Source organism: Lethenteron reissneri, chromosome 60 (genome assembly GCF_015708825.2).
Source record: "Lethenteron reissneri isolate LAM-NWPU_2019-01 chromosome 60, ASM1570882v1, whole genome shotgun sequence".
Classification (NCBI taxonomy): domain Eukaryota; kingdom Metazoa; phylum Chordata; class Hyperoartia; order Petromyzontiformes; family Petromyzontidae; genus Lethenteron; species Lethenteron reissneri.
In genome coordinates, this window is record NC_083838.1 from 5,068,798 (window position 1) to 5,091,809 (window position 23,012).

Below are 23,012 nucleotides of genomic sequence, written 5' to 3' on the forward strand. Positions count from 1 at the left end.
GCGGCTGAAGCACGCTGTTAGGAATTTCTCTCACTTGATACAGCTATCGTGCTGTGACGGTTCCACCTGAAGACGGAAGCTTGTGTTGCCTCCGAAACGTCGTGATTTTTCTGTTATTTTTATTTTACTTTTATTAATTGTAATTTTTTACCTACGTGACTTTACCGAAAAAACCTAAGAACATGAATCCTTGCAGTCACGAAAGCTTCAAATCTAGAACGTAGGAATTGTCCGACCCCGCGGTACGCGCGTGTCCATCTCCACCTCTCTCTCTCTACCCAGGGCGTCCCCCCTCCCCACCCCCTTACTGATGTAGATGTTGCTCTCGGTGTGGAGGGGACATTGGTTCTCTTGCTTGTGAGTGATGAACGCCTCCAGGCTGTGAAACTGATGCCGGCACGTGCCGCAGATGTGGATGTCGCTCCCAGCCACCTCCACCACCACCATGTCCTTGGACACCTCTGGAAATGACAGCAGCAGCAGCAAACAAAACGAAACGTCATTCGACACAGCAGCGGGGATGTCACACACCACGTGGCACTCGTGCCAGGCTCGGTGCACTTTGAAGGCGACGTGAAGTGTGTCCACACTGCCCGCTGGCGAGGTGGTCGGTCACGGGCAGAGGTCGCAACCGGGTACCGGATACCCGTACCCTACCCGATACCCGGCTACCCGGCCGGGTACGGGTACCCGTTTGCGACCCTGGTGCGGCCAGGTACGGGTAGACCGTGAGTCACTGGTGAGTAACCGTTTGTCACTCATTTCCCAACGTCTTGTCTCTTCTCACAATTCAAGTTCCTAGAATCAACCCACCCGCGCCTGCAACATGGCTTCATCCCAGAGGTCGCAATCAGGTACCCGATGCCCGTACCCGGCCGGGTACGGGTAGGGTACGGGTATGGCCGGGTACGGGTACCCGTTTGCGACCCTGGTGCGGCCGGGTACGGGTACGGGTAGGCCGTGAGTCACTGGTAACTGTTTGTCACTCATTTCCCAACGTCTTGTCTCTTCTCACAATTCAAGTTCCTAGAATCAACCCACCTGAGCCTGCAACATGGCTTCATCCCAGAGGTCGCAATCAGGTACCCGATACCCGTACCCTACCCGGCCGGGTACGGTACGGGTACGGCCGGGTACGGGTACCCGTTTGCGACCCTGGTACGGCCGGGTACGGGTAAGGAATCAAACCCCGTTTGCGACCTCTGGTCACGGGGCGGACGCAGGTGTTGACCAACGTGCGAGTTGGTGTACACAGGTTGGTGTCTAAGTCCGTTGCCACCGCTCTGCCTGATGAACCTCGTGTATTTTGATGGTTTAATCTTAATTTTGGAGCTTTCGTGACTGCAGGAATTATTCTTTGGTTCTTTCGGTAAAGTCACGTCTAAAGATAAAATAATAAATTAAGTACGAGCATACGACGTTTCGATTGCAACACGAGCAATCGTCATCAGGTATAAATGAAATAGCGACAAAAATTTAACCAGAAAACTATAGACAGACATATAAGCAGACAGATATCACCAAGATACATAGAGAGAGAGTAAAACATAGGCACAGAGAGGGAGATCGTCTTTGTGGGGTGGCCTTAAATATTTAATATTTACTCTCTATGTATCTTGGTGATATCTGTCTGCTTATATGTCTGTCTACAGTTTTCTGGTTAGATTTTTGTTGCTATTTCATTTATACCTGATGACGATTGCTCGTGTTGCAATCGAAACGTTCTAGTATGCTATTATTTAATTTATTATTTTATCTTTATACGTGACTTTACCGAAAGAACCAAAGAATATTTTGATGGTGGCGACCCGAGACAAAGACGACAACATCGCAGCTATTGGAGGGGTACTTATTCTGAGATTTTTCGGTAAAGTCACGTAGGTAAAAAATTAAAATTAATAAAAGTTAAATACAAATACAGCAATCGTGCTGTGACGGTTCCACCTGAAGACGGAAGCTTGTGTTGCCTCCGAAACGTCGTGATTTTTATTTTATTAACTTAATATTTTACCTACGTGACTTTACCAAAAAAAACCTAAGAATATGAATCATTGCAGTCACGAAAGCTTCAAATCTAGAATTGGGGGGGCTGTGCCGACTGTTTCTTGGCGCAACGTTAATTGTATTTTTAAGGGGGGGCCACATCTCGGCACTTTTGCACCACGGACCCCCCCTGCCCCCCCCCTTCACTGGTGCCAATTTGAAACTGACCGCTGGATTATGCCGCTCTTAGATCGTGAGCGCCGATCTCAAGGCGTTTAAACTCGACGCGCACAATGGCAAACTTTGAAGCGGCAGAGGCACATCATGTTGTTGTTGTAGCCCTTGCTGGCAATGAAACAGCTGCTACAAAACACCCCCCCCCGACCCTCCGCACCCCCCCGACCCTCCGCACCCCCCCCACCCTCCGCACCCCCCCGACCCTCCGCACCCCCCCCCACCCTCCGCACCCCCCCCCCCCTCGACCCTCCGCACCCCCCCCACCCTCCGCACCCCCCCACCCTCCGCACCCCCCCCACCCTCCGCACCCCCCCCCACCCTCCGCACCCCCCCCCACCCTCCGCACCCCCCCCCACCCTCCGCACCCCCCTCACCCTCCGCACCCCCCCCCGACCCTCCGCACCCCCCCCACCCTCCGCACCCCCCCGACCCTCCGCACCCCCCCGACCCTCCGCACCCCCCCACCCTCCGCACCCCCCCCACCCTCCGCACCCCCCCCACCCTCCGCACCCCCCCCACCCTCCGCACCCCCCCACCCTCCGCACCCCCCCGACCCTCCGCACCCCCCCACCCTCCGCACCCCCCCCACCCTCCGCACCCCCCCCACCCTCCGCACCCCCCCCACCCTCCGCACCCCCCCACCCTCCGCACCCCCCCACCCTCCGCACCCCCCCCCACCCTCCGCACCCCCCCCCACCCTCCGCACCCCCCCCACCCTCCGCACCCCCCCCACCCTCCGCACCCCCCCCGACCCTCCGCACCCCCCCCCGACCCCCCCCACCCTCCGCACCCCCCCCGACCCCCCCCACCCTCCGCACCCCCCCCCCACCCTCCGCACCCCCCCCACCCTCCGCACCCCCCCACCCCCCCCACCATCCGCACCCCCCCACCCCCCCCACCCTCCGCACCCCCCCCACCCTCCGCACCCCCCCCACCCTCCGCACCCCCCCCCCCACCCTCCGCACCCCCCCCCCACCCTCCGCACCCCCCCCACCCTCCGCACCCCCCCCACCCCCCCCACCATCCGCACCCCCCCCACCCCCCCCACCCTCCGCACCCCCCCCACCCTCCGCACCCCCCCCACCCTCCGCACCCCCCCCCCCACCCTCCGCACCCCCCCCACCCCCCGACCCCCCCCAACCTTCGCACCCCCCCCACCCTCCGCACCCCCCCGACCCTCCGCGGTAGTGGTGGTGGTGGCGGCGGTGATGGTGGTGGTAGTAGTGGTGGTTGTGGTGGTGGTAGTGGTGGTGGTATTGATGGTGGTGGTAGTGGTGGTGGTATTGATGGTGGTGGTAGTAGTGGTGGTTGTGGTGGTGGTAGTGGTGGTGGTATTGATGGTGGTGGTAGTGGTGGTGGTATTGATGGTGGTGGTAGTAGTGGTGGTTGTGGTGGTGGTTGTGGTGGTGGTAGTGGTGGTGGTATTGATGGTGGTGGTAGTGGTGGTGGTATTGATGGTGGTGGTAGTAGTGGTGGTTGTGGTGGTGGTAGTGGTGGTGGTATTGATGGTGGTGGTAGTGGTGGTGGTATTGATGGTGGTGGTAGTGGTGGTGGTGGTAGTGGTGGTAGTAGTGGTGGTGGTGGTAGTGGTGGTGGTATTGATGGTGGTGGTAGTGGTGGTAGTAGTGGTGGTAGTGGTGGTAGTGGTGGTGGTAGTAGTGGTGGTAGTGGTGGTGGTGGTATTGATGGTGGTGGTAGTGGTGGTGGTGGTAGTGGTGGTGGTGGTAGTGGTGGTGGTATTGATGGTGGTGGTAGTGGTGGTAGTGGTGGTGGTATTGATGGTGGTAGTAGTGGTGGTGGTAGTGGTGGTGGTATTGATGGTGGTGGTAGTGGTGGTGGTATTGATGGTGGTGGTAGTGGTGGTAGTAGTGGTAGTAGTGGTGGTAGTAGTGGTGGTAGTGGTGGTGGTAGTGGTAGTAGTAGGTGGTAGTGGTGGTGGTATTGATTGATGGTGGTGGTAGTGGTGGTAGTAGTGGTGGTGGTGGTAGCGACCACTGCGAGCTCAACGAGGTGCAGCAGCTGCAGCAGCTGCTGGTTCCGGGGCCTTGCAAGCATGGATGGCGCCCCAAACAATGAATACCACCTCAACCACCACAACCACAACCACCACCACCACAACAACCACCACAACCTTCACACCTTGACTCTCAAAGTCTTCGCTCGTCTCGGCCGCGTTCATCTTGCGTGTCCCAGCGCCGCCGCTTTGATCTCTCGACGCTGCCGAGCGCTCGGCAAGAGACTCTGAGTGCGAGGAGACGTCCACCACCACCCCCACGTTCAGCCATTCGACGAGGGATGAGGGGGGAGGGGCTGCTGACGCGTCACTTTAAACGCGACGTAGGGGGGGGTGTCTATTCGGCCGCCATCTTTGTAAGGGAGATGGAGTGGGTGGCGTTATTAGGTAACAGGCGACTAAATATTGTCCGTAATTCAGGCAGGGAGGGTTAGATCGTGTGAGCATATTAATGTTGTGTCGTTTAGCTCGCTACCACCCGATAAAAACTAAACTTGTTTGGGAGGGCGAGGCGTGTGTGACGCGTCACTTTAAACGCGACGTAGTGGGGGGATGTTTGTTCGGCCGCCATCTTTGTAAGGGGGATGGAGTGGGTGGTGTTATTAGGCAACAGGCGACTAAATATTGTCCGTAATGCAGGGAGGGAGGGTTAGATCGCGTGAGTATATTAATGTAGTGTCGTTTAGCCCGCTACCACCCGATAAAAATTAAATTTGTTTGGGAGGGCGAGGCGTGGGTGATGTCGCGTTGTGATGACGTCGTCAAAACGTCCCACCAACCACCATTGTATCTTCTTGGTTCTTTCGGTAAAGTCACCAAGTTGAAGGGAAGTAATAAAATAATAAAAATAAAATAAAATAATTCTCACGACGTTTCGGCCAGTCCTCAGTCATCTTCACCTGAGGACGGCTGCTTGCGTTGTGGCCGAAACGTCGTGAGAATAATTTTATTATGTTTTATTTTTATTATTTTTTATTTTATTATTTCCCTTCTACGTGACTTTATCGAAAGAACCAAGAAGATGAATCCCTGCAGTCACGAAAGCTTTAAATCGAAATTTAACATTTTATATTCGTTAACATATCCCTACCCAAGATGGCGGCGTCGAAGTCACGTGAGTTGGGGGGGGGGGTGTCCTTGATTCTTAACTTAATTCTAGATTTGAAGCTTTCGTGACTGCAAGGATTCATACTCTTAGTTCTTTCGGTAAAGTCACCATGTAGGTAAAAAATGAAATGAAAATTAATAAAAATAAAACAATAAAAATCACGACGTTTCGGAGGCAAAAAATGAAATTAAAATTTATAAAAATAAAACAATAAAAATCACGACGTTTCGGAGGCAACACAAACGTCGTGATTTTTATTGTTGTATTTTTTTATCAATTTTAATTTCATTTTTTACCTACATGGTGACTTTACCGAAAGAACTAAGAGTTTGATTCTTACCCCCACCCACAATCTCTCAAGATTAGCCAATCAGATCGCGTTTTGTTGCAACCGGATGCAGTTCCCCTCCCCCCACCTCCCTCGTTACCGCGATAAAAATAAATAACTAAATAAAATATCAACAAAAATAAATAACGAATCTCGACGAAGCGCTTAGTAATTATCTGACGGGGTTTTGTTGTTCGTTTGTTTATAAAATAATATTTTTCTTCGTAAATCGATCGCGTGAGGCGATTGGTTCCACACCGGACGTGACGTCACAAAGAGGCGGAGCCAATGGCCGTTGCGGCTGGACTTGGGCTCCGTAGCGAAACGTTTAATCTTTTTAGTTTTTATTATAAAATCGACGCCGCCAGCTGCCGACGTTAAGCTTTGCCATTGGACTACTTGCGACGAATGTGAGTGACAGACGGCGTTTCGTGCAGCGTGCGTTTATAAGCCGTTGTCGTCTAGCGGATGGACTGCACCCGGCCATAGTAACGTTAGTTCGCGTCTGTGGCCCGGGCCACAGCCAAGCCCCCCAATATCGTGTGTCGTGCCCCCCTCTAATGCCCTGTGTGTGTGTGTGTGGTAAACTTCTTTCGCACCGCACGGAAACCAAAGAAGCTGTGATATTCGCCAACAGCACTTGCCCCACAAGTCTGTTGAGGCTATACGGGGGTATCACTTGCCTCTGTACAATTAGGTTTGTGTGTGTGTGTACACGTGTGTGTGTGTACACGTGTGTGTGTGTACACGTGTGTGTGTGTATACACTGTGTGTACACGTGTGTGTGTGTGTGTACACGTGTGTGTGTGTGTACACGTGTGTGTATGTGTATACGTGTGTGTGTGTGTATACGTGTGTGTGTGTGTGTATACGTGTGTGTGTACATGTGTGTGTGTATACACTGTGTATACACTGTTTTTGTGTGTACACGTGTGTGTACACTGTGTGTGTGTACACTGTGTGTGTGTACACTGTGTGTATACACTGTGTGTATGCACGTGTGTGTGTGTTTGTGTGTACACTGTGTACACTTTGTGTGTGTACACTGTATGTGTATACACGTGTGTGTGTGTGTGTACACTGTGTGTGTATGCACTTGTGTGTACACTGTGTGTGTGTATGCACTTGTGTGTACACTGTGTGTGTATACACTGTGTGTACACTGTGTATACACTGTGTGTGTACACTGTGTGTGTATACGTGTGTGTGTACACGTGTGTGTGTACACGTGTGTGTGTGTGTGTACACGTGTGTGTGTTTACACTGTGTGTATACACTGTGTGTGTGTTTACACTGTGTGTATACACTGTGTGTGTATACACACTGTGTGTGTATACACACACTGTGTGTGTGTGTATACACTGTGTGTGTGTATACACTGTGTGTGTGTATACACATGTCAAGGGGTAGGGTAAAGGGTAGGCTCGTTGCTTTTTATCTTTTGCCTTTCCTGCTAAAGGCTAAAAGGTAGGGTAAAGTGATTGTATTGTGGTAAGATAAAAGGTAGGGTAAAGGTAGCCTCGTTGTTTTTACACTTTTACCTTACCTTGCCGAGGCCTACGCACAGGTGTACGCACCTTAACACTCGTGCCACCGAGCCTGACGAATTCACCACCCCCGCCCCCCCGTGCGTTGACAGATGCTCGCCTCGCCCGGCGCAATGGGCGACTTCACCGGCATCAACACCGGCGATCCCTCCTCCTCCAGCGGCACCAGCGTCGCCAAGCCCACGGCCGCCTCTCCGTCCGCTTGCTCCGGCGGCGACGCCGACGCCAACTCCCCGGGCCCGTCGTTCGCGGCGCTGCGCCCGTTCTGCGTGGCCGTGACTCGCTTCCCGTCGCGCGACACGCTCCGCTCCCTCGCCGGCGCCCTGAGCCGCGTGCCCGACCCGCACCTGCGCCGCCTGCTGGACTACGTGCTCTTTGCCCCGCGCCACGCTCTCCGGCGAGCCGACGCGGCCCAGCGGGGGGTGGGTCCCTCGTCGTCGTCGTCGTCGGCGCTGGACGCGGCGCTGGAGCACCTGCGCGTGGCCGCGGCCGAGTGCATGTCGGCCGTCCTGGCGCGGGCCCCCGTCTCGGACGGACGTCTCCTGGGCGAGCTGCTCACCGAGTTGTGCGCGCTGTGCGACGATCGCGGCAACGGCGGCGGCGGCGGCGGCAACTCCGAGGAGGTGAAGCTGGCGGCGTTGACGGCGCTCGCCGCGCTGCTCCGCTGCGCCGAGCCCGCCGCCGCGGCCGCCCTCTACGACGACGACGACGACGACGCCCGGCCGCGCCGCACGGGGGCGGCGCTTGCGCGGCTGGGCCACGCTGTGTCCACGCTGCTGGCGGTGGCCGAGGGGGAGGGGGAGCGAGCGCTCAGGCTGCTGGCGCTCGAGTGCCTCGCCGCCCTCTGGCTCCTGCCGCGCCGTGACGCCGCCCACGGTCCGCCGCGGCTGCCGCCGCGCTCTCCGTCCCGCCGCGGGCCCGCCGGGGAGACGCGTGCCAAGGGGGGCGGCGTGAGGGTCTTGTTTTCGCGGCTTGCGGTCGGTGGGGAGGAGGAGGTGGAGGAGGAGGTGGAGGAGGTGGTGGAGGAGGTGGTGGAGAAGGAGAAAGAGGAGGAGGAGGTGGAGGAAGAGGAGGAGGAAGGAAACGCGATCGCGACGCGCAAAGCCTTCGACTCCCTCGCCTCCTTCCTGCCGGGCACGGCCACGGCGCTGTGCCGCATCGTCACCACGTGCGGCGGTCGCGCCGCCACGCAGCCCGGCGCCGTCGCGGCGCTGGCAACGCGCCTCCTGGCCCACGCCGTGGCCCGCGCCGCGCCGGACGACCTCCTGACCCCCGACCCCCGCGAACCGGACCAAGCGGTCCAGGCGGTGGCGGCGCGGGGCGACGAGGGGGGAGGGGCCCCCCCCTCGCTGCTCGTGAGGAGGACCCCCGACTGGGCCCGGGCCACGGGGGAGAGGCTGGCGCCGCTGCTGCTGCGGCTGGGGCCCGTGGCGGCGGGGCACCGCGCCTGGCGCGTGCGCCTCGAGGCGGCGGCGCTGGCCGGGCGCTTGCTGCGGCGCTGTCGCCGCGTGCTGGGCGCCGACGCCGTGGCGGCGATGTTGGACGTCGTGGTGGGGCTGTCGTGCGACGAGGACCAGAGGGTGAGACGGTGGTGGCGATGGTGGTGGGTGATGATGGATGATGATGGATGATGGTGATGATGATGCTGATGATGATGCTGATGATGATGGATGATGATGGATGCCAACCGCGCTAATCGGAGTACAACAAACTAAAACACAAAAAAGCGATTCTAAAGAAATTCGTTCTCAGTGTTAACGTGAATGATTAATTTCTATTGTAGCAAAGTAGTTTCGTTACATCATTTTTCCGGGGCACTACCACTCGCTGCAGCATTGCGAATTATTTCATCTCGGGGAATAGAAAACCATTCTAGATTTGAAGTTTTCGTGACTGCAAGGATTATTGGTAAAGTCACGTAGGTGAAAAATTAAAATAAATTAAATAGTTTCGGAGGCAACACAAGCTTCCGTCTTCAGGTGGAACCGTCACAGCAAAATTACAGTAACTTCGCGATTAAATGTACTTACATATTTTTACCGACGTGACTTTACCGAAAAAACCAAAGAGCATAGAAAACGACTTTTGGATATAAAAAAAAATCCATCCATCCCTCCCTCTATCCGTTCTGTATTTGTGTTCGCCCATCTGTTTATCGTCCTCCCATCTGTTTATCCTCCGCCCGTTCCTCTGCCCAACCCGCCCGCCCGCTCCGCTCTCCCCGTTCCGCTCCCAACGCGGTGGCCGCCCCCCCCCCCACAGGTTCGATCCGCCAGCTTCTCCGTCCTCCGGCGCCGCCGCCGTTCGCTCCTCGGCACGGCTCCCGGCGACGACCGGGCCGTGGAGGAATCGGCGCTGGAGCGCGCCTTCTCCCTCTGTTCCTCGCTCCCTCGCCTCGCCCGCTCCGCCACCGCCGCCGACGACCTCAAGCTGGCCACGCTCTCGCGCCTGCTGGGCTACCTGCGCCTGCTGGGCCCGCGCGTCTCGGCCCTCCTGCGTTCCGCCCCGCACCTCTCCCGCCTCGCCCGGGCTCTCGTTCAGCTCCTCGCGCCCGACACGAGCCAGCAGGTCGTGGTGGAGGAGGGGGAAGTGGAGGAGGAGGAAGGAAGAGGAGGAGAAAGAGGCGATGGCGATGAAGCAGCCGCCGCCATTGCCTCCCCGGAGCCGCCACCGGCGGGGGACGCAGACGTCGGCGGCCATTTTGCGGCGAGAGGGGGCGTCGCCGCAGGCGGGCGAGCCCATTGGCCGCTCGCCGGCTCTGCCCCCTCGGACTGGCCAATCCCGGGCGGGCGGAGGAAGCGCTTCAGGGGCTTCTCGGACGAGCGAGTGCACGCCACGCTGCAGCAGATCTGCCGCACGCTCGGGTTCTTCGGAGACCTCTACCTCCTCGTCGACACGTTCCTAGAGATGTACCGAGAGTCCCGGCTGCAACGGTGGGTCCTACCGGCTACAGCGCTGGGTGCCGGCTAGATCGGTATGTCCCGGCTACAACGGTGGGTCCTACCGGCTACAGCGGAGGGTCCCGGCTAGATCGGTATGTCCCGGCTAGATCGGTGGGTCCTGGCTAGATCGGTGGGTCCCGGCTACATCGGTGAGTCCTCTTGTTTACAGTGGTGGGTCCTAACTAGATCGGTATGTCCCGGCCAGATCGGTGGGTCCTGGCTTTATCGGTAGGTCCCGGCTACATCGGTGGGTCCTCCCGGCTACAGCGCTGGGTCCCGGCTAGATCGGTGGGTCCCGGTTACATCGGTGAGTCCTCCTGTTTCCAGCGGTGGATCCTGGCTAGATCGGTAGGTCCCGGCTACAGCGCTGGGTCCTGGCTTTATCGGTGGGTCCCGGCTAGATCAGGGAGTCCTCCTGTTTCCAACGGTGGGTCCCGGCCGGGTATCGGGTAGGGTACGGGTACGGGTACCCGATTAAACCCATGTTGCAGGCGCGGGTGGGTTGATTCTAGGAACTTGAATTGTGAGAAGAGACAAGACGTTGGGAAATGAGTGACAAACGGTTACTCACCAGTGACTCACGGCCTACCCGTACCCGTACCGGGCCGCACCAGGGTCGCAAACGGGTACCCGGGTATCGGGTAGGGTACGGGTATCGGGTACCCAATTGCGACCTGTGGATACCACAGAGCTACTTGTAAAGTCTTGCGGAGAGAGTCCTTGCCCTATGAGTGTCGAGCAGCTCACCGGCATTCGTTTAATTTTTGAAATTTTTTTAAGCTATTGGTTCACCTCTCGATTTAAAGCTTTCGTGACTGCAGGGATTCATCTTCTTGGTTCTTTCGGTAAAGTCACGTAGAATGGAAATAATAGAATATTAAAAATAAACATAATAAAACAATTCTCACGACGTTTCGGCCACAACGCAAGCAGCCGTCCTCAGGTGCATATTCTTTCGTCAAGGCGCCCTTTTCCCCCCTTCCAACCCAGCTTATATATATGCTCCAAGCACGTGGGGTGTTTCATTCAGACGCTGTCGCCTCGACAGACCTGGTTTTCACCTGAGGACGGCTGCTTGCGTTGTGGCCGAAACGTCGTGAGAATTATTTTATTACGTTTTATTTTTATTATTTTATTATTTCCCTTCTACGTGACTTTACCGAAAGAACCAAGAAGATGGTTCACCTTTCCGATACTTGGCACCCCCTATCGTGCTTTTTTGTGCTGTTTCTTGTCGAAGCTTTCTGACCCCGTGACCCCGCTGGACATCTTCATGGCTCTTCGGATTCCTCCTCCGGTATCAATACAAATTCTGACTTCAAGCGACCCTGACATTGCCGATGAGATGCTGAAGGTTTCGAAACCAGCCCAGAGTCTTGCTTGTTTTTGAACCGATGCTGCAGTTGACGTTGCACTCCCAGAAGGCCGTGTTGTAAATGGGACGTGTCAAAAATTTTCTTTTTTTTAAAATCCTTTATATTAAGTTCACTTGCTTGCTTGCTTGCGCGCTTAGGACCGTGCAAATCTTTCGGTCGTTTTTTAACCCACTTCCCGTGATCCAATCGAGCTGACATTTTGCACACAGACTCGTTGCGCGTGACAATTTATTTTCGTGAACATTTTTTTCCTACATTTTTCGGAAAAAATAAATTATATTTAATTACCAATTGCTTAATGGTGGCAGGCAATCATCTGACCCATAGGTGGCAGCCATCTCAAGCCAGAGGACGAGAGGACTCTAGCCGCCACGCATATAAAAAATTTATAGTGAAAAACTTTTTTTTTACGGGTTAATTTTTTTCACGTGGAGAGAGACGGATACGGGAAGAGGAGAGCGCGTACCGTCTGATTGTTACAGCTGAGCAGTGAGGGTTTGTGGATCACGGCACAAATGTTTTGAAACTCCCTTCCCATGGGCGTTGAGGTGCCCGAGTTATAACGGCGCGCGTTCTGCGTAGTAACGGCGGCACTCGCGGTGCGTCTTGAGGCCGAGGGTTGTTCTCTTGATCGTGTGGGCGGCGTTGTCTCTCTCTCTCTCTCACCTCTCCAGGGCCCCGGCTGCCATGATTCTCAACGAAGTGATTGTGGGAGCCGCCGGGCGTGGGTTGGACCCCTGGGCGTATTCCAGCGCTCGGTCTCTGCCGACCGCCCCATCGGAAGAGGCGCCCGGTGAGAATTTGTTTGCGTTTTTGTGTTATTATTGTTGTTGTGGTCGTCGTTGTTGTTGTTGTTGTTTAAACATCACGGTCGCTGAGCACAAGCACCAAAGGTCCCCCAAAAGCAGCAGCGTCCAGCGACCGACAGCACGGTCAAAGTCCACGGTTAGCTCCAGGGGTTTAAATCCCGATCGGGGGTTGGTAGCGGCCCATCACCTCTCTGGGTTGATAAAAATGAGGACGGGAACTCCTCTACTTAAGAACTTTCAGAGATACGAACAAACCCGTCCGTGTGTCCAGTTGCCCGTTCGGACCGAGAGTCGTAATTTCAACCGTTGCACAATAGATGGCGGTGGTGGCATCTACATCTGCAGAACGTGAAGCACCAGTGGCATCTACATCAGCAGAACGTGAAGAACCAGTGGCATCTACATCTGCAGAACGTGAAGAACCAGTGGCATCTACATCTGCAGAACGTGAAGAACCAGTGGCATCTACATCAGCAGAACGTGAAGAACCAGTGGCATCTACATCAGCAGAACGTGAAGAACCAGTGGCATCTACATCTGCAGAACGTGAAGAACCAGTGGCATCTACATCTGCAGAACGTGAAGAACCAGTCGCATCTACATCTGCAGAACGTGAAGAACCAGTGGCATCTACATCTGCAGAACGTGAAAAACCAGTGGCATCTACAGAACGTGAAGAACCAGTGGCATCTACATCTGCAGAACGTGAAGAACCAGTGGCATCTACATCTGCAGAACGTGAAGAACCAGTGGCATCTACATCTGCAGAACGTGAAAAACCAGTGGCATCTACAGAACGTGAAGAACCAGTGGCATCTACATCTGCAGAACGTGAAGAACCAGTGGCATCTACATCAGCAGAACGTGAAGAACCAGTGGCATCTACATCTGCAGAACGTGAAGAACCAGTGGCATCTACATCTGCAGAACGTGAAGAACCAGTGGCATCTACATCAGCAGAACGTGAAGAACCAGTGGCATCTACATCTGCAGAACGTGAAGAACCAGTGGCATCTACATCTGCAGAACGTGAAAAACCAGTGGCATCTACAGAACAGGAAGAACCAGTGGCTTCTACATCTGTAGAGAGTTAAGAACCAGTGGCATCTACATCTGCAGAATGTGAAGAACCAGTGGCATCTACAGAACGGGAAGAACCAGTGGCATCTACATCTGCAGAATGCGAAGAACCAGTGGCATCTACAGAACGGGAAAAACCAGTGGCATCTACATCTGTAGAGAGTTAAGAACCAGTGGCATCTACATCTGCAGAACGTGAAGAACCAGTGGCATCTACATCTGCAGAATGTGAAGAACCAGTGGCATCTACATCTGCAGAACGTGAAGAACCAGTGGCATCTACATCTGCAGAACGTGAAGAACCAGTGGCATCTACATCTGCAGAACATGAAAAACCAGTGGCATCTACATCTGCAGAACATGAAGAACCAGTGGCATCTACATCTACAGAACGTGAAGAACCAGTGGCATCTACATCTGCAGAACGTGAAGAACCAGTGGCATCTACATCTGCAGAACGTGAAGAACCAGTGGCATCTACATCTACAGGAGATTATAAAACTTTTAAAGCCATTCCCCGTGTTTAGTGTACACACCGTACAACGTGTTTGGAATCGACAGGAGTAAAGTTGGACTTACGAACAAATCGACTTACGCACAGACCAGCTTGTCAGCAAGTAGAGGAGTCCCTGTACCACCTTGTAGGAGAGTCAATAGCGGGTTGTTTCTAGTGGCAGGACCTAACCCCCGCCATAGACACGTGGAATTGCCACCAGGGCTCGAGACGGGAAGGAACTCAACTCCGTGACCGTCGACTTGCCCTTCTCCCTGAACCCGTCGCGTGCGGCTATCGCTGGTCTCCACTCGGCGCTGTCGCAGCGAGCAGTGCATCACCCCGTGAGGGCATGTTCACAGGCCAGAGGTCGCAAACGGGTTTTGATTCCTTACCCGTACCCGGCCGCATCAGGGTCGCAAACGGGTACCCGTACCCAGCCAGGTACGGGTACCCGTTCCCTACCCGTACCCGTACCCTACCCGAAATGAGTGACAAACGGTGACTCACCAGTGACTCACGGCCTACCCGTACCCGTACCTGGCCGCACCAGGGTCGCAAACGGCTACCCGTACCTGGCCGGGTACGGATAGCCGGGTATCGGGTAGGGTACGGGTACGAGTACCCGATTGCGACCTCTGCCACAGGCGCGCCCAGAACCCCCAACTCAGGATCCTCGTTCTTTGCGACGCGGCGCAGGCGATTGGCGGTCGCGGTACAGCCAGGAGGAGCTGTTCTGGCTGGCGCGAGCCGTGGTGGAGGAGTACACCTCGCCGGCGAACTGGCGCTTGCCGACGGCGCGGCTGGGCAACTCGGCTGTGCCGGGAGACGCCGGCACCGGAGCTATGTCGCTCGTTGTGCCGCTCGCCCCAGCGGTGGAGGGCGGTGAGCGAGAGACGCGGCACTCACCCACACTCACTCACTCGGAGACGCTCCACCCACACTCACTCACTCAAAGACGCTCCACCCACACTCACTCACTCAGAGACGCTCCACCCACACTCACTCACTCAGAGACGCTCCACCCTCACTCACTCAGAGACGCTCCACACACACTCACTCAGAGACGCTCCACCCTCACTCAATCAGAGATGCTCCACCCTCACTCACTCAGAGACGCTCCACCCTCACTCACTCAGAGACGCTCCACCCTCACTCACTCAGAGACACTCCATCCTCACTCACTCAGAGACGCTCCACACTCACTCACTCACTCGGAGACGCTCCACACTCACTCACTCGGAGACGGTCCACCCTCACTCAGAGATGCTCCACCCTCACTCACTCAGAGACGCTCCACCCTCACTCACTCAGAGACGCTCCACCCTCACTCACTCAGAGACGCTCCACCCTCACTCAGAGACGCTCCACCCTCACTCACTCAGAGACGCTCCACCCTCACTCACTCAGAGATGCTCCACCCTCACTCACTCACTCAGAGACGTTCCACCCTCACTCACTCAGAGACGCTCCACCCTCACTCACTCAGAGACGCTCCACCCTCACTCAGAGATGCTCCACCCTCACTCACTCACTCACTCAGAGACGCTCCACACTCACTCACTCAGAGACGCTCCACCCTCACTCACTCAGAGACGCTCCACCCTCACTCACTCACTCAGAGACGCTCCACCCTCACTCACTCAGAGACGCTCCACCCTCACTCACTCAGAGACGCTCCACACTCACTCACTCAGAGATGCTCCACCCTCACTCACTCAGAGACGCTCCACCCTCACTCACTCAGAGACCCTCCACCCTCACTCACTCAGAGACGCTCCACCCTCACTCACTCACTCAGAGACGCTCCACCCTCACTCACTCAGAGACCCTCCACCCTCACTCACTCGGAGACGCTCCACACTCACTCACTCAGAGACGCTCCACCCTCACTCACTCAGAGACGCTCCACCCTCACTCACTCAGAGACGCTCCACACTCACTCACTCAGAGATGCTCCACCCTCACTCACTCACTCAGAGACGCTCCACCCTCACTCACTCAGAGACGCTCCACCCTCACTCACTCAGAGACGCTCCACCCTCACTCACTCAGAGACGCTCCACCCTCACTCACTCAGAGACGCTCCACCCACACTCACTCAGAGACGCTCCACCCTCACTCACTCAGAGACGCTCCACCCTCACTCACTCAGAGACGCTCCACCCTGACTCACTCAGAGATGCTCCACCCTCACTCACTCAGAGACGCTCCACCCTCACTCAGAGATGCTCCACCCTCACTCACTCAGAGACGCTCCACCCTCACTCACTCAGAGACGCTCCACCCTCACTCACTCAGAGACGCTCCACCCACACTCACTCAGAGACGCTCCACCCTCACTCACTCAGAGATGCTCCACCGTCACTCAATCAGAGACGCTCCACCCTCACTCAGAGACGCTCCACCCTCACTCACTCAGAGACGCTCCACCCTCACTCACTCAGAGACGCTCCACCCTGACTCACTCAGAGACGCTCCACCCTCACTCACTCAGAGACGCTCCACCCTCACTCACTCAGTGACGCTCCACCCACACTCACTCAGAGACGCTCCACACTCACTCAGAGACGCTCCACCCTCACTCACTCAGAGACGCTCCACCCTCACTCACTCACTCAGAGACGCTCCACCCTCACTCACTCAGAGACGCTCCACCCTCACTCACTCAGAGACGCTCCACTCTCACTCACTCAGAGACGCTCCACCCTCACTCACTCACTCACTCACTCAGAGACGCTCCACCCTCACTCACTCACTCAGAGACGCTCCACCCTCACTCACTCAGAGACGCTCCACCCTCACTCACTCAGAGACGCTCCACACTCACTCACTCAGAGACGCTCCACCCTCACTCACTCACTCAGAGACGCTCCACCCTCACTCACTCACTCGGAGACGCTCCACCCTCACTCACTCACTCAGAGACGCTCCACCCTCACTCACTCACTCAGAGACGCTCCACCCTCACTCACTCACTCAGAGACGCTCCACCCTCACTCACTCACTCAGAGACGCTCCACCCTCACTCACTCACTCAGAGACGCTCCACCCTCACTCACTCACTCAGAGACGCTCCACCCTCACTCACTCAGAGATGCTCCACCCTCACTCACTCAGAGATGCTCCACCCTCACTCACTCAGAGACGCTTCACCCTCACTCACTCAGAGATGCTCCACCCTCACTCACTCAGAGACACTCCACCCTCACTCACTCAGAGACGCTCCACCCTCACTCACTCAGAGACGCTCCACCCTCACTCACTCAGAGATGCTCCACCCTCACTCACTCAGAAACGCTCCACCCTCACTCACTCAGAGATGCTCCACCCTCACTCACTCAGTGATGCTCCACACTCACTCACTCAGAGACGCTCCACCCTCACTCACTCAGTGACGCTCCACCCACACTCACTCAGAGACGCTCCACCCTCACTCACTCACTCAGTGACGCTCCACCCTCACTCACTCACTCAGTGACGCTCCACCCTCACTCACTCAGAGACGCTCCACCCTCACTCACTCAGAGACACCGTGTGAGCCATATTGACCTTTCTCGGTGCTCACCAACGGCTCTTGGTCCGACAGCTTTTGTGTCGAGAGCACGGGGGGGGGGGGATCTTTGTCTCTGAGTCTTAGCGCATGTAATGTGAGGATATATCCGGCTCACTGACGTATCACGATTCGTCACGATGATTGGCTCTGCTGGTCCTGGTCTATAGCCAATGGGGGGAAGCCTAGGGGCGTGGCTCTGACGTGACGGGAAGGTGACAGCTGCAAGTAGATGATTGGTTCTGCTGGCTTTAGCCACAGCCAATGGGGAGACGAGTCAGGGGCGTGGCTCTGACGTGACGGGAAGGTGACAGCTGCAAGTAGATTATTGGTTCTGCTGGCTTTAGCCACAGCCAATGGGGAGACGAGTCAGGGGCGTGGCTCTGACGTGACGGGAAGGTGACAGCTGCAAGTAGATGATTGGTTCTGCTGGCTTTAGCCACAGCCAATGGGGAGACGAGTCAGGGGCGTGGCTCTGACGTGACGGGAAGGTGACAGCTGCAAGTAGATGATTGGTTCTGCTGGCTTTAGCCACAGCCAATGGGGAGACGAGCTAGGGGCTTGGCTCTGACGTGACGGGAAGGTGACAGCTGCAAGTAGATGATTGGTTCTGCTGGCTTTAGCCACAGCCAATGGGGAGACGAGTCAGGGGCGTGGCTCTGACGTGACGGGAAGGTGACAGCTGCAAGTAGATGATTGGTTCTGCTGGCTTTAGCCACAGCCAATGGGGAGACGAGTCAGGGGCGTGGCTCTGACGTGACGGGAAGGTGACAGCTGCAAGTAGATTATTGGTTCTGCTGGCTTTAGCCACAGCCAATGGGGAGACGAGTCAGGGGCGTGGTCCCGGGAGCCTACGAGGGGGCCTGGAATATTCCACGGAGGCTAACCAGGATTGGTGGAAAGGTACCACGTGACCCGGGTATTAAATAGGGGTGGAGACGAACGACACGTGGTCAGAACTGGAACGAACGGAGGAAGGGGGCCACGTGGGAGCGGGGCTCCGGGTTGCCACGTGGTCCAGGCTGCCACGTGGTCCAGGCTGCCACGTGGTCCAGGCTGCCACGTGGTCCAGGCTGCACCACGTGGTCCAGGCTGCACCACGTGGTCCAGGCTGCACCACGTGGTCCAGGCTGCACCACGTGGTCCAGGCTGCCACGTGGTCCAGGCTGCACCACGTGGTCCAAGCTGTACCACGTGGTCCAGGCTGCCACGTGGTCCAGGCTGCCACGTGGTCCAGGCTGCCACGTGGTCCAGGCTGCCACGTGGCAGTGCGTCTCTCTCTCTATCTATCCCTCTCACACTGCCTGTCAGCAGCATGAAGGAAAAGCTGTAATGCAAAGTTGAATAAAAGGACCGGATTCCAGAAGTCGCCTCAACGACCTTTATTACATTGGTACTGAGCCAATGAAGATCTTTGCCTCTGTGTCTTTGCGCAGAGTGCACGCTGGAGGCGTTCAACGGCAACGCGTGGCAGCTGAGCGCGCAGCTGGAGGGCATCGCCGGGTTTGCCGGTGTCCTGGGCCTTGACTTCAGGCCCATGCTGGCCATCGTGCTGTACCCCGTGCTGGAGAAGGTGGGAGGTGAGCAGGGCTGTCTGCTCCGTTTGCTCGTGTTGGTCATGTGCATGGCGAGCTGCTCTCGCGCCGTGTACATGAGTGCGGCAGGGGGCCAGAAGCTAGGAGGAAAGGAATCATCGGCATCGTCATCATCATCAGTGACATCATCGGTGACATCGTCATCGGTGATTTCATCGTCATCATCGGTGACATCATCATCGGTGACATCATCATCGGTGACATCATCATCATCAGTGACATAATCATCATCATCATCAGTGACATCATCGTCATCATCAGTGACATCATCATCATCAGTGACATCATCGTCATCATCGGTGACATCATCGGTGACATCATCATCATCGGTGACATCATCATCGGTGACATCATCATCGGTGACATCATCGGTGACATCATCGTCATCATCGGTGACATCATCGGTGATATCATCATCGGTGACATCATCATCGGTGATATTATTGGTGACATCATCGCTGACATCATCATCATCGACATCATCATCGGTGACATCATTATCGACATCATTATTATCGTCGACATCATCATCGGTGACATCATTATCGACATCATCGGTGACATCATCATCAGTGACATCATCGGTGACATTATCGGTGACATCATCATCGGTGACATCATCATCGGTGACATCATCATCATCGGTGACATCATCATCGGTGACATCATCATCATCGGTGACATCATCATCATCGGTGACATCATCATCGGTGACATCATCATCGGTGACATCATCATCGGTGACATCATCGGTGACATCATCGTCATCATCGGTGACATCATCGGCGATATCATCATCGGTGACATCATCATCGGTGATATTATTGGTGACATCATCGCTGACATCATCATCATCGACATCATCATCGGTGACATCATTATCGACATCATTATCGTCGACATCATCATCGGTGACATCATTATCGACATCATCATCATCGGTGACATCATCATCATCAGTGACATCATCGTCATTATCGGTGACATCATCATCGGTGACATCATCATCGGTGACATCATCATCGGTGACATCATCATCGGTGACATCATCATCATCGGTGACATCATCATCGGTGACATCATCATCGGTGACATCATCGTCATCGGTGACATCATCGTCATCGGTGACATCATCGTCATCGTCGGTGACATCATCGTCGGTGACATCATCATCGGTGACATCATCATCGGTGACATCATCGTCATCATCGGTGACAACATCATCGGTGACATCATCATCGGTGACATTATTGGTGACATCATCGCTGACATCATCATCATCGACATCATCATCGGTGACATCACCATCATTGTCGACATCATTATCGTCATCAGCAGCAGCAGCAGCAGCGTAATCATAGTGATTGTAATTGGCGGTGTGTAAACACCGGTGTGTAAACACTGCCAATTAAACACCGCCACTCTGGGAGACAAAGGCGGCCGAGCGTGGTGCTGTCCATCAGAGGTTGCAAAGGGGTTTTGATTCCTTACCCGTACCCGTACCCGGCTGCACCAGGGTCGCAAACGGGTACCCGTACCCAGCCGTAACCGTACCCTACCCGTACCCGGCCGGGTACGGGTAGGGTACGGGTACGGCCGGGTACCTAATTGCGACCTCTGGGATGAAGCCATGTTGCAGGCGCGGGTGGGTTGAGTCTAGGAACTTGAATTGTGAGAAGAGACAAGACGTTGGGAAATGAGTGACAGTGACTCACCAGTGACTCACGGCCTACCCGTACCCGGCCGCACCAGGGTCGCAAACGGGTACCCGTACCCGGCCGGGTACGGGTAGCCGGGTATCGGGTAGGGTACGGGTATCGGGTACCCGGTTGCGACCTCTGCTGTCCACCCACCACCTCGTGTGCCACAGCACCGGCCTTCATAGGCGCTGCTGTTCGCTACTAGCAGCACTTGCCCTACAGCCCGTTGAAGGCCACACGGGGGGCGGCGGGGATACTCTTTGTTTCTGTGTGCGTAGGCGACGGCTTAGACACCCAGCCCGTGTGCTGCACGGCGCGCCGCGTGACGCGCCACGTGGCGCGTGCGTGTGGCTACGCTCGCCCCGGGCTCCTCGTGTCTCACAACTCGGACTACGTGGCGAGCGCCGTCACCATCGCCCTGCGCCACCTGGGGGAGAGCGAGAGCGCGCCGGTGAGTGCGTGTGTGTGTGCGTGTGTGCGCGCCGGTGAGTGTGCGTGTGTGTGAGCGTGTGTGTGAGCGCGCCGGTGAGTGTGCGTGTGTGTGAGCACGCCGGTGAGTGCGTGTGTGTGAGCGTGTGTGTGAGCGCGCCGGTGAGTGTGTGTGTGTGCGTGTGTGTGAGCGCGCGTGTGTGTGTGCGTGTGTGTGTGTGTGCGCGTGTGTGTGTGTGTGCGTGTGTGTGTGTGTGCGTGCGTGTGTGTGCGTGTGTGCGTGCGTGTGCGTGTGTGTGTGCGTGTGCGTGTGTGCGTGCGCGTGTGTGTGCGTGTGCGTGTGCTCGCTAGCAGCACTTGCCATACCCCCCCAAAAGGTCCGTCAAGGCTATACGGGGGAACTTTGTCATGTTTACGAGAAATGAAACTGGGCGAACTGACCGCCTTGACGTCTCCAATCAGGGTCGGGATCGAACCCACGACCTCCTGCACACCAGGCGAGGTAGTCAACATCTTATTCTTAGGTTTTTTCGGTAAAGTCACGTAGGTAAAAAAATTGATAAAAGTAAAATAAAAACCTGAGAATATGATAGAAATTAATATTTTACTTGTATTAATTTTAATTTATTTTCTACCTACGTGACTTTACCGAAAAAACCTAAGAATATGAATCCTTACAGTCACGAAAGCTTCAAATCTAGAATTATTTGACATCTCCTAGCCACCGTGATGATGATGAGAGAGAGAGACACGCAAACTCCAAATACACAGCAGCAGGCGTCAGAGTCAGGATCGAACCCACGACCTCCTGTACACCAGGCGAGGTAGTTAACATCTCATAGCCACTGTGATGATGATGAGAGAGAGACACGCAAACTCCAAATACACAGCAGCAGGTGTCAGAGTCAGGATCGAACCCACGACCTCCTGTACACCAGGCGAGGTAGTTAACATCTCATAGCCACCGTGATGATGATGAGAGAGAGACACGCAAACTCCAAATACACAGCAGCAGGCGTCAGGGTCAGGATCGAACCCACGATCCCCTGTACACCAGGCGAGGTAGTTAACATCTCCTAGCTACCGTGATGATGATGATGAGAGAGAGACACGCAAACTCCAAATATACAGCAGCAGGTGTCAGAGTCAGGATCGAACCCACGACCTCCTGCACACCAGGCGAGGTAGTTAATATCTTATTCTTAGGTTTTTTCGGTAAAGTCACGTAGGTAAATTAAAAGAATAAAAGTAAAATAAAAACCTAAGAATAAGATAAAAAGTAAATATTTTACTTTTATTAATTAAAAAAATGTCTTACCTACGTGACTAAGAATATGAATCCTTACAGTCACGAAAGCTTCAAATCTAGAATTAATTGACATCTCCTCGCCACCATGGCGCCCTGATTCCCAACACCAGCGGAGAGCCGGGGACCGCGGCGATGTTAACGGCACCCCCCCTGCCCCCCCTGCCCCCCCCTGCCCCCCCTGCCCCCCACCACAGCTGGTGCTTGCGGCGGTGCTGCGCTACGGGGAGGGTCCTGACGCGGTGCTGCAGGCCGCGGGCTCCGCACAGGAGCTGCTGTCCCTGGTGGACCGGCACCCGGCGACGCTGGCAAGGAGTGCCGCACCGGCGCTGCTCGCACTCGCCTGCGCCCTGGGTACACGCGCACAGGGACACACACACAGACACACGCACACAGGGCACACACACACACACAGACACACGCAGGGTACACGCGCACAGGGACACACACACAGACACACGCACACAGGGCACACACACACACACAGACACACGCAGGGTACACGCGCACAG

The 23,012-nt window shown here is 55.7% G+C and overlaps 1 protein-coding gene across 2 annotated transcripts in view; it reads left to right on the plus strand.

The window, feature by feature from the left end:
- The first annotated feature begins 5,112 nt into the window (after nt 1-5,112).
- Nucleotides 5,113-23,012, plus strand: part of LOC133357878 (TELO2-interacting protein 1 homolog) — a 33,391-nt gene continuing 15,491 nt past the window's right edge. Inside the window, exons 1-8 of one of the 2 annotated variants that reach the window (XM_061576029.1) lie at nt 5,113-5,348; nt 7,310-8,797; nt 9,480-10,150; nt 12,210-12,328; nt 14,617-14,802; nt 18,907-19,050; nt 21,044-21,216; nt 22,698-22,854. In XM_061576029.1, coding sequence (XP_061432013.1) covers nt 5,256-5,348; nt 7,310-8,797; nt 9,480-10,150; nt 12,210-12,328; nt 14,617-14,802; nt 18,907-19,050; nt 21,044-21,216; nt 22,698-22,854 — 3,031 coding nt within the window. In that variant the 5' untranslated portion in view covers nt 5,113-5,255. Of the gene's footprint in view, nt 5,349-5,944; nt 6,081-7,309; nt 8,798-9,479; nt 10,151-12,209; nt 12,329-14,616; nt 14,803-18,906; nt 19,051-21,043; nt 21,217-22,697; nt 22,855-23,012 lie in introns of those variants that run through there. The other variant, XM_061576030.1, reaches the window with a different exon arrangement.